At 35.7% G+C, this 12,276-nt stretch overlaps 1 protein-coding gene across 1 annotated transcript in view; it reads left to right on the top strand.

Moving 5' to 3' along the window:
• LOC126298058 (voltage-dependent calcium channel type A subunit alpha-1) overlaps positions 1–12,276 on the top strand; it is an 860,595-nt gene that overhangs the window by 142,487 nt on the left and 705,832 nt on the right. The window contains exon 10 of the mRNA XM_049989377.1: positions 3,065–3,085. Within this exon, the coding sequence (XP_049845334.1) occupies positions 3,065–3,085 (21 nt within the window). The remainder of the gene's footprint in view (positions 1–3,064; positions 3,086–12,276) is intronic.

The raw sequence follows: 12,276 nt of genomic DNA, 5'->3' as shown, positions 1-12,276 counted from the left end.
ATTGCTGAACAACAGTAAACAACCACTGAACAATACAAAATGAACACTCTGCAAGGAAGGGTCTTAGAAAAAAGGGACAGAAGGATTTCATATATAACTTTGCGTATAATCACGTCATGTTACTTTTTAATTAAACAAATTGTTTGCAATGACATAAATTACTACTAATAAGCTAATTTATGACTTAAAAAGTACTTATTAGTAAATTCATATTGAATTGAAAATGCTTGTATGGAATTGTGTTCAATTCAAAAGGAAAATGAAGGAAAAACTGAAATAATAAAAGAAAAAATGAGGGCGGGATGCACTGAGTCATACTGCTAGTGGCTTTCATCTAATTATGTACTCACCATGAGCAGGTCAAACAGTCACCACTGTAGTATGGGTATAAGCCAGCTCATATAATCATTACTGTGGACTTGGTTGGTATTGAGTACTAAGTTTACTTGCTCAATTTCGAGTTCAGTCACCAAACGGTGCACAAAAAATATTGTTGAGAAATGAGAATGGTTTCATCATTCTGATCTTTGTTCATTACACATGCTGGGATAATATTATGTACCATCATACTCACCATGGATCACATTGATCTTCCACAAATTTACTCAGTCTCGTCAATCACTCATACATGAGTAAGTTCTTGAACGAATGGATTTTGCAAACTCTAACCAAGGTTATATTATTGAATACTTCCATATATGTACTTGAGCACAGCATTCTTTCAGTGAACTGCAATCTGCACATTGCATTTCACACCATAAAAAACTGTCGTTTTTTTTTTTTTTTTTTTTTTTTTTTTTTTTTTTTTTTTTTTTTTTTGTAGCTGTGGGAGATTGTGCATTTGGAATGGAAATAATAATAACTGATAGAAATACTTACTGTGATTGACTGTTGGACAAAATCTTGTAAGGAACTGAAAAAGAAGAGAAATTTCATGTGTTTTGAAAAAGAGTTTCAGTAGTCATTTAAGTAGACTGTAATATCCACATTATTCTATTTCAAAATTTTCATTTCTAGTTGGATTGTAATCTCTCCATTTGGAGGATTTAATTATTTTTATCAGTTTGCACCCATCTGTATTAATTCCTATTCTTTGTATGTGTTGTATGATGGCTATTTAGCCATCATGTGTGTGAGATTGTGTGTCAGAATGTGTCAGGTTAATAATCAACAGGTTCAGGGTTCAAATATCATCCACATCTTTATTTTTATTTTTTTTTTTCACTCTCGTATTGATTTTCTCACCCCTGGTAGCTATCTGTCTATATGAAAAATGAAAAGTTGCACCATGATTTTGTCTCCACAACAAAGTTTAGGTCCTTCTACAACTTGCTGAGTACATCAGTTCAAAGGTCAGAGGGAGGTAAGGACATACCACCTACAGTAGGACTTTTCATAGTAAAGCACTTACTGCTCAAACCATCCTTTCTTGTTGAGGACAGTTTTAGTTACTCTTATATATTTTTGTTCACTTCTTGATTCTGTCATTTTTTGTCTTTACCTTCTGCCTCTCACTTTGTGAATATAAATTACTAACACAAAGGCAGATTTAGTTTGCTTTTATTGTTTGTGTTTGTACAACAATCTATGTAATAAGAAAATGCTTATGGTGAAATTCCTTCCAACACATTGTGTTCACTTGGCTGTAGTGCAGACATTATATGTTCAGCAACTTCATAGTTCAGTGTTATATTTTATACCAGACAGTCACATTCTTCCATCAGTCAATGAATTCTGATTCTGCTCATTCTGTTTACCCATCCTGTAGAAGACGTTTTCATTCTTTTCTCTTGAAAGTAACACTTGATCTGTGTTTATTTTCAATTTCATAAAACTTCTCATTGATGTTCCCATATCTTGTGTATGTCTCCAAGAGAAAAATCTCCTTTTAATTCTTCATAATTTAATTTTTAATTGTTATAGTTATTTCAGAACACATGTCGGTTCATGTGATTTCAGTTACTGGTTTTGACTATTTTTGTTTTTCAGAATGTTAAAACCATTTGTCAAGAATATAATAAAATTATGCAGATTTAAATTGACTTAACTGTGAGATCATTGTGAAACACTGTAATAATTACATGACACATACCTTTGTTGTATTTACAATTCCCAAAATCCTTTCCATTTAACATGCTCTGTTTTTAGTCACATCATCATTTTCTGGTGCAACTGCAGCAAATGTTTTATAATTTAAATTCTAATACTTGAGTAACATTAAGAATAGACTGCCATGCCATGATTTCAGTTTTTTTACTGTTTGGTTGTATCTTATCTCTCATTTTTAGTTTATATTATATGAATTGTTAATCACTAAAAAGTCTTTACAGTATTATACTTTATTATTCTGTATGTAATGGTAAATGGTAGTATATTTAGAAAGTTATGCATCAGTGTTAAATGTGGGTGAAGAAGAAGTTCATTTAATCTGAGGAGATATGACAGCTGCCTCTTGTGCAAATTAATTTTTGCTTTTATTACAGATTGTCTTGCAAGCTGTAGTCATATGAAATAGAAACCAAAAGAGTGTGTCTGAGTTTGTGGTATCAGTGATGTAGTCTGAAACATTTTTTTCCTATTTTGTGTCCCACCCCTATGTCACCTCTTTTTAGGTGAGAATCTTATCAACCCAGTTCATGACACACATATTGTGGAGTGCTACATTTATGTTTGCAGATAGTTTGGAAAAGTGTGTGTGGGTTTATTATGTTGAATATATTATGAGTATCTGTGCGGGAGAGCTGTACCACATAGTTAATGCAGATTAGGACTGAAATAAAACTGTTAAAGTGATTTATATGAAACACTGAGTGCAATGGTTTTAAATGAAAATGTGTGAATTAGTTTAAACAATGGATTTTTGCTGTGTGTGTTCTAATAATTTGTCATTTGTTTTTCTAAATCAGTTCATCAGCTTTTACTCATTGCCTCTGCAAAAACTTGTGGTTTTGTTCAGTAATAGTCATTACAAAATTAAAATTTGTCAGCTGAACACCAGCAAACCTATTTTTGTTTATTTATCCTTTTAATACTTGCATTTACATTATCAAACCTTTCATTTCAGTGCCTAAGAAAAAACTGAAAGGTACGGATACCTCAGTTTGTTCCTTTATTATGCAGGTTCTTAGTTTTAGGATGTGTCTAGTAATTATGAATAGTCAGTTGTTTGGGTAAGCCTGTGGTAGACCATATCTATTAGCCATTTGTATCTAGCAAATGTAATTTACTTGCTGTGTCAATAATTTATGAGAGGTAGTGCAATAAATTGTGTTGCAAGGAGGGTTCTCTCAGTAATACAATGACTGCTGTCAGCAGCAGCATTACTAAGGGAAACTTTATCGTAACATAATTGAAAACAACATCTGTCAAAATGATGGAAATACAATAACTTATTACAATTGCTTCAATAAATAATTCATGTATTTTGTTTTCACTTTTGTTTCATTACTTTTATAGATTCACATTCTTTATTAAAGCTTGTTAACACTGTTACAAAAACATTGCCTACTATCCATTTTTTTCAGTCTTTAGCCAAAAAGAGACAATATATTCTAATACAGTTAAGTCTAGTTTGTCAATTGACAATAATTTAACACTTAAAAAGATCATGACTGAGAATTGCACTACTTCTGCTGTCTTATCTTCTTGAGGCTGAGCCTGTGCTGTGACAAATTTCCCTGGTTCATACAGAAAGCAGAGTTTATTGACTTGACGTACTTAATGCAGCTAATATACCAATATTTTGCATGTGTATTAAAGGTTTGATCTTCCCTCAAATGCATTGCTAACTGTCATTGACAAAAAAGGTATTACCATTATAAAGCATTTAACTGGAAGATTTCTTTCCACCTCAATCTTCCAAATAGTGTGGATGGGCGTTGTTAAGGAGGACAGTTTTTTGGTCATGTAAACTTCATTTTAGTTTTAAATAAGGGAAGGTGTAGTGATGCTAACACACCATATAGTTGTGTGTTTGAACATTTAATAGGCACATAAAAAAGATGAAAAACATTGGCAATCTTGTGGATGTGCTGTATTGTGCTCTGTTGTACGGTACACTTAGCAACAAGTTTTACTAAGTCTCAGTATACCACAGCAATTAACACCATAAAAGTGAAAGTGATCAATTATGTACAATACTTGACTCTTATTTGGAAGAGATCCAACCTCAGGTACAATATTTGACAAGTATCACTCTTAACAGAAGTCCTGATCTGGCCCGTAGACACATCCAAGAAATTCTTCAAAGACCGGTCACAAGATGATGAACTGGTCAACTGGTGGCAGTTGTCAAAGATCGGTTGGAGGCTGTTGTCCATTGGTGCTCGTTGTAACTAGTAGGCTCGGTGTTGGCTCCAGAAGTGGATCACCCAATTGATCCTCCAGTCAACTCTCCTTTTTGGGCCTTGGAGCCCACACAAATACCAAGTGGGTGTAGTGATAACAAGCAACGCTCTATTTGCACCCATGTGACAGGAGATGCGAAGTGAAGTGGCAAAGGGGTTGCCTTCTGTAGACCAGACGAGAACTAAAGCTTTAGTCATATATCATCTCGCCACTTACCACCTAATGAACTACTGTACTGGTGCTCCATGGAATCATTCTTCCATCCATAGAGGATAGTTGGGAAAGCTATTGTGATGTCATGATCACCATCTGAAGGTGCACTGATCAGATGATCTGTCTCGGGATTGATGAGATTGACCTCCACTGAAACAATGTCAAAATCCACTTCCATGTCCTCATCATTGGACATGTGGTCTGGAGGTGTAGTGGACTACTGGTGCAGATTCTGTGGCTGTCCAATAGGTATTCTCAAACTTAAGTATCTTGAAACAGAAAACAATGTGGTATACCTGTTGCTTGAGACATTTATATGCTGTGAAACATAACTAGTTGAAGTGTTTCCTGGCACAGGCCTAGTCTGCAATTTTTATTTCAAATGTAGCATTTCCCAAAAGCTTGGTGATGCATGCTGGCAGCCACATTTGCTTCCCCTTTTTAAATGTTGAGGCAAGTACACTGTCATTCAGTTTAAATTTTTCTTATGCTCTGTGTGTGGTGGTTCGCTATGTTTCTCAGATATATGGATGAATCCTTTGGGGTCAACCATGTAATTTCTCAGCTGGACATTTACCTTTCTGAGGTATGTTTTGATATGTGGATAAGAACATAGTTAAGACATCTTTATTGTAATTTTGAATGAATGTGGTCATACACACCTTGAATGTTCGTTCAAGTCCTTCAGCCAGTCTATTTGATTTGAGGTGAAATGGTGCTGATATAACATGTTTGATGATGTTTTCATTACAATATTTCTCAGATTCATAGGAGGTAACTCGTGTGCCATTATCTGTACCCAATGTTGGAGCTAACTCTTTCTTTTATTACAAAAATTCTTGATTGTCCTTAAATTGTTTTCGAGGAAATTGTTGACTGCAAGGTTGTCATGTAAGGGAACTTACTATATGCATCCACAACAGTGAGCCACTGAGCACCTAAAAATGATCCTGCAAGACTGGGTGGACTGTGGCCACAGAAAATATGTACAATTTGCTAGGGTTTGCTCAATATCTTTGTCTACCCCTGTCCACAAATCATGTTCATGTGTGATCCTTTAATTTAGAATGATGCCCCAATGACCTTTGTCGGGTAAACTATGTACTTTGCATGGTAAGGTCTTATACATTATGACTCTCTAGCTTTTTCACTCTCAGTATATAATTGGAGAATTCCATTAAATATAGTTTTTTGCATATCTTGTGTTCCATTATGTATCTATATCTGAGTTGCAGAACAGTTTTTTTCTATCTAAAAGCCATTGTGTTTCAGCACATGTTTTTACATCCTATAGAATAAGGGCCATGGTTATGAGTTTGGCTACACTAGTAGCACTAAGAGGAAGTCGTTCCACTGCTTCTTCCATGCCAATGTCCATATGTAAGCGGATATTGGGTGCACCATCAAATAGTGTGCCCTGCCTTCTTGGTAGGTGGGAAACATTTTGGCATTAGAATGCTATATGAGTGCTATGTGCAGTTCCTTATTTCACAGTTATACTTTGATAGGAGTGAGAAATATCATTGAAGTGGCTGTGTAGTTCTTTGTGGAATGCTACTGCAAGTATTGAGTTTTGATAGTAAAGCTTCATGGTCTGATAACAGAATAAATCTTTGCCCATAGGCATACTTGTGAAACATCTTGAGAGTGAAAGTAATAGCCAAAGCCTCTTTTTCTGTTTGGCTATAATTGTACTGTGCAGCACTGAGTGTTTTAGAAGCAAATGCTATCAGTCATTCCAATCCATTTGGGTGTGTGAAATAATAGCTCTGAACCCATAGTCCAAAGTGTCAGTGGCCGTTGTAATTAACTTCTTCAAACTGAAGTTATTTAACCAACTGGATTTAATTATTGTTTGTTTTAGTTTGCTAAATTATTTTTCTTAACAATCTGTTTAAAGGTTATGAAAAGTCCACTGATTTCTGAATAAATTTCGTGTAATATGTTATCTGAACCAGAATGAACTTGAGGTGCTTTACATTAGTGGTGTGCATGTTACACTGTTAACACTGAATATGTGCCCCCAGGTGCTCTATTTGCTTTATAAAGAAACACACTTTTGTCTATTGCACCTTAAAAGTAGCTGGTTCTAGTGTTAGAAATAATGGCTATAAATTTCTCAAAAGATCATCAGAATCTTTTCCATCATTATGATATTGTCAATACAATTGGCAGTCCCTGAAACTCTGATAGTTAACTGCTTGAGATGCATTTGGAAAATAGCTGGTGCACTAGAGACACCAAATGAGAATCTTCTGTACCTAAATAAGTCAATTGGGTATTAATCACTGTAACTTTTTGTGATTGTCAATCCAAAGGCAACTGAACGTAAGCTTCTGTCAGATCTGTTTTGGCAAAAATTGTACCTACAGTCAATTTAGTCATAATATCCTCCTCTTTGGAGACTGCTTGTGTGTTGATTGTGGCTTTAAAGTCACTGCAGATTCACAGGGAGCCATTGGATTATTCTATGAGCATTTGCATCGGCCATTGGCTGTTAGCTGTAGATTGTATTACACCCTCTTTTTGTAATCTTTACAACTCTAATTTATCTTTCCAGTCAAAAGGCAACTTTTGTGCTTTGTAAGACTGGGGTATTGCTGTAGGCTTCAAAGTTACATGTGCTTTGTAATCTTTTCTACGTGTTGTTTTGTCATCAGAAATCTTCATGTACTGGTGTAATAATTCCATAAGATGTGTTTGAACACTTGAATGTGGACTTGATTGGTGGAGATATGCAGCGCAATATCTAACTTAGAGAAAAAATTTGACCCAATATATTATTAGCTGCCTGTGACTTGACCACAGTGAATCTTGATTTAAAAAAAAAAAAATGTTAAACACCAAAAACATCACTCAGGAATTATGCCTTCAGCCTGTTCTGACTGGCTAACTGCTACAGCATGAGGAGTGATCTATGATTGTGGGACACGAGATCAGCACATCAGAAATCTCTCAAGCTGTTATGCCAGTAGATTAATCTGAATGATGTCACAGCTGAATCTCAGATTTACAGTTTTATCTTTATACATTGCATTAGCAAAGAGCTGACCACATACAGTGATGTTGAATGGCTGTAACTTTGGTGAGCCTAACTGCTTGCATGTTTGAAAATTTGAAAGCGTGGAAGATGAGCTCATATCAGTTTGAAATGTAATGGGATTTCTGGTAATCCCCACATGTAAATTTAAAATTTGTTGCCACCTGGTAGTATTGCATTTACCTGAGAATTTTTGTTAGATAAATTGGATGATTGCTCCATGTCTTGCATACTGTCTTGACTTGCTTCTAAAATTCATGTGCCATTTCGACCTACTTTAAATTTATGTGTGGTATTACAAACTTCAGCCTTTTGACCTTTTTATGATAAGCAGTACATTTTGCCATACAAAAATAGCAGTTATCATGCTTGTAAGTAATGGAAAACCTGACACATGAGCATAACTTTTTTTGAATTGTTTTTGTGGTGTGTGCTGCAGATATTTGGCTGAGTCCAGACAGCTTTGTTTACTGGTGGCGTGTGAGTGCACTCGGCTCAGCTGTTGTTAACCAGTGTGATAGACTATTAAATGATATTGTAATGCTGTTCATGAGATTATTATTTGCTCAAATGCACATATGATTGAAAAACAGATTTCTAATGAGGGGCGTTTTTGCTTTTAAGAAATAATTTTTGAAACTGTTATCAGGAGAACGCGCTAAAATCATCTCCCCCAGTTGTTGAATCAGGATAGGACTGTTTACACTTATCATTAAGGCACTGAAATTTCCTATCATGTGTTAATGCTTGCAGCTGAGAAGTCCATTCTCTGTAACTTTGCATGCTTTTCTTAATGCTGCTCTTAACCCTACTGAAAAATTTATGCCTTGCAAGAGCTGCAGGAATTTGTGGGTCACAGTATTCTGCTAACGTCTTTTTCAGTTGCATATATGTTAATGTATTAGGGTCTACTTCCGAATTAAGTTTCTATATAAGCCTATAAATGTTTGTGACAGTACGACCAAGTGGAAAAGCTTTCTGCTCTGTGTCATTTGTTATTCCGTGGGCCACAAAGTGCTGTTCCAACCTGCAGCACAGTTCAGCCATGACTACACTTTCTTATCGAAACTTGGGAATGAAGGTGGTGGAAATTCCATCTCCTTTGCTGATTCTTTTTCTGGTTAGCACTTGCATTGAGATATCCACTTATGGAGTTTCCATTTTGAAATGGAAAGTTTTCATTGTTATAACACTTTTCCATGGATACGAGTGAGTGTTGAGAGTCAAAGCTCATACTATGTACTATGGCATCAGTTATATACAAAACATGACTCTCATTTGGAGTAGATCTGACATAAAGCACAATATCTGACAAGGATCTCTCTGAATCAAATTCCTAATCTGGGTAGTATACACTTACAAGGACACCTTCTAAGTCCAATCACAAATTAATGAATTGCTGAAAAAGTGGTGGCCTTCAAAGGTGGTTTAAGGTTTTTGTCTGCTGGCACTCACCATAATTAGAAGGCTGGGCCTTGGGTCCCGAATAGTCCCACTGATTGACCCTCTAGTCAACTCTTCTTATTTGGCCGTGAGTCCCACATACATACCCAGCAGGCAGAATGATTCCAGACCCTGTAGTCGACTCTGTTTGTTGAGCCATGAATCATGCATAAGTACCCAGCAGGCAGATTGATGCCAAACAATGCTTTATTTGTGCCTCTGTAGGCTAGACTGAAACTACAACTGTAGGCATATGTTATCTTGCTGCTTATCACCTGTTGAGCAGGCAACCTAAATGACACATTCTCCATGCCCAAGGGACATGGTTAACTAGTTAAAATACACATTTTTTATTCTGCAGGTTCAGACTTCTGTATTTTATTTTTTAATGGTTATGTTTAGCAACTTTTTTGTCTTGTTTATGTGCCTATTGACCACTCAACACCTCAACTGTATAGTGGGTTGTTACTTTTAGTGCTTTCTGTTATCATGTTTAATTTTGTTTTATGTAGCAACTCTCAATCAATATACATAAGTAATTTCAAGGTCATTTTCTAAATCCATTCTACATGTATGCTGACACAAGTCACAAGTTATCTCTGCTGTTCTGAAAGTGGGTTCTTGTTCGCCAAATCCATCCATGTTGGTCCTATTGTTTACAGTTACGGTCAGTGCATCTGTTGTCATTGTTTCTAATTTATTATAGCACCTATCTTCAGTTTATTATTTTGTCACACCATTTATCAAATCTGCTTGTATATGTGTAATACTTCTCATAAGTCAAAGATAAATAGCAGATTATAGTGGATAATAAAACTAACCAAATTCTGTTGCACATAGGTGATGAGTATTCTGTTCATAAAAATGTTGTCATATAACACCATTGCCACTCAGCTGGAATCAGTATTACATGCAGAGGCAGCAATATTTTACAGATCTGTTGTCTATTCAGATTTACACAAATTAGCACAAATTGGTTGGACTGAAACCCTAATAAAAAATGTGAACACCTCAGATAGACATTCATTGCCAACACATTGCTTTTCCAAGGAGTGTACTTTACAGCCGTTGTAAGGTTATGAGAAAATGAGGGTTAAATGAGTCACTCATTGGCCAAAAACTCTGCACCAGTTCTCAGCAAGGGTAAGAATTAAGTTTCTAACTGGATATTGAATGCTTTGGCTTTTGTGTTCCTCCAACCATTGGCCAATTATTGTACTTTGTGTGGACTGTTGTAGTCTGTGAGAATGATGTAAACTTTCTTATTTCTGAATTATTCAACATTATGATCCAAATATCATTATGCATCAGTGAACAGTGTTCTATGTGAGAACAATTGTAATTCCATATTTCTGTCCATCCTCAAAGCAGCTTCTCTATATATATCTTTCTGAGATACTGAATGAATCTTTTTTCTACAGCTCAGTGCATATTGTTGGAGACAAAAGAAAAACACGTTGGGCACATGAGGAGGACTGGTTACCACTACTCACAGATCCAGTTTACAAATGCTGCATCTCACTGCAGACAAACAATTCTGTGATACTGTATAATTGATAAATATGCATTCGTCTCATGGGGGTACAGATTTGGATTTGTAGATACACCAGGCAGACACAATATAATTGATAAATATGCTTTGGTCTCATGGTGTACAGGCACTTTCATGGATTCGTAGATACACCAGGCAAACTCAATGTCTGCATGCAGTGGATTGCATTTAATGTCATGCATGTGTCTCTTTGAGCACTTACACAAGTCTGTCTGTCATTGTTGAGAAATTTTATTTGTGGTCAGTCTTCACTGAAATGTAATAACATATCTTTTAAAGCCTGCAGGCACTCAGTGCATCAATCTTGCAACATTGACTTGCAATTGCTAATCTTGCACATGTTGTGTCATGTGCCACCACAGTTCCTCAGCCTGAAATTATTTCTACTATTTTCATATAACATTGCAGCATGCAAACAGTTCAATATCTCTGTGTGCTAATGTGCTAACTAGTACATTGAACAATGTTATGCAATTTCTTTAACACAGACAACAGAATATTTCTTTCCTGAACATTTTTAGCTATGTACAAGATTTGCCTCGTGTTTCTTTATAGTATATAATGTGTGCTTTATAATGACAATTATTGTGACATATATTCCTGAAACAGCTTTTGTAAACACATTGTTTGGTATATACATAATTTCTTCACCAGAAAGTGCAGAGGGGAAAAAGGATTTCTTTATGCTACTACTCATGCTGTAATTGCCTTGCTTTATCTTTATGGCCCCTGTTAAATATTTTTCTATCAAAATCTGGCATACAACCTTTTGTGAGATGACTGGCAGCTGTTCTCACTTCTTACAAAGTCAGATTGTTTGTTGCTTATGCAATATCTGAAATGATTTAAGTAGTTCAGTTACTCTGTATTGTTTTGTATTGTGTATCATTCGGGCAATTATAAATTGTTATAATTGTTACATCCAGTAAGACTTCCACACTCCTAGAAATAATAGTGTTTTCTGTAGTGTCTTCTCTGTTGATAACCAGATCTGATCTGTATGCACAGTATGAATTAAAACCTTAACTTTTTAAAACATTGTTGCTTCATTTTACATCATTTCAACTTGTATTATTACAGAAAGGAATTCGACTATTGTTACTGATTCAAATCATAGTGCATTACATGTGTTTCAGCACCAATAAATCTTCAAACAGAAAAAAATAGCACATTACGTGTCACTAGTGTGTAATGGGCAAGTGATTTAGAAACATTTTACAAGCGGAAGCAGAATCACTATTTTTTGTTTGGTTGTCATGTACACACTGCTGATATCAAAGGAGTCCAAATGTTGAAACAGTTCATCATTAAATACCTATTATTTACCACTAATTAGTTCCTCATTAGCTTGAAGCCTGTAGCTTTCCTTTCCATTGTGTTGTGCCATCTTTCATCAATTTTTTTTTTTCTGTAGGCTGTATCACCAAACGGGGCCGTGAGGGGGGGGGGGGGGGGGGGGGGGATGGGAGGTTGGCAAGAGTCTTCTCGCGATAATGTGACAATGTCATTTAAAAATGCAGAAGCAGTGCATATGTGAGGTGAGGACATGCCCTTATAATGCTCTCCTTTTGAAGGCACAATGCGTTGCAATTCCAAGCTTTAAAGTACTCTGGGGTTATTAGAAGCCATAACTAATACTTGGCTTTCTTAGTTCTTGCATCTCAAAGGAGTAAAGACAAAA

This window comes from Schistocerca gregaria, chromosome X (assembly GCF_023897955.1).
Source record: "Schistocerca gregaria isolate iqSchGreg1 chromosome X, iqSchGreg1.2, whole genome shotgun sequence".
NCBI lineage: Eukaryota > Metazoa > Arthropoda > Insecta > Orthoptera > Acrididae > Schistocerca > Schistocerca gregaria.
Note: the sequence above shows the minus strand (reverse complement) of the source record. Positions and strands in the feature narration are given on the sequence as shown.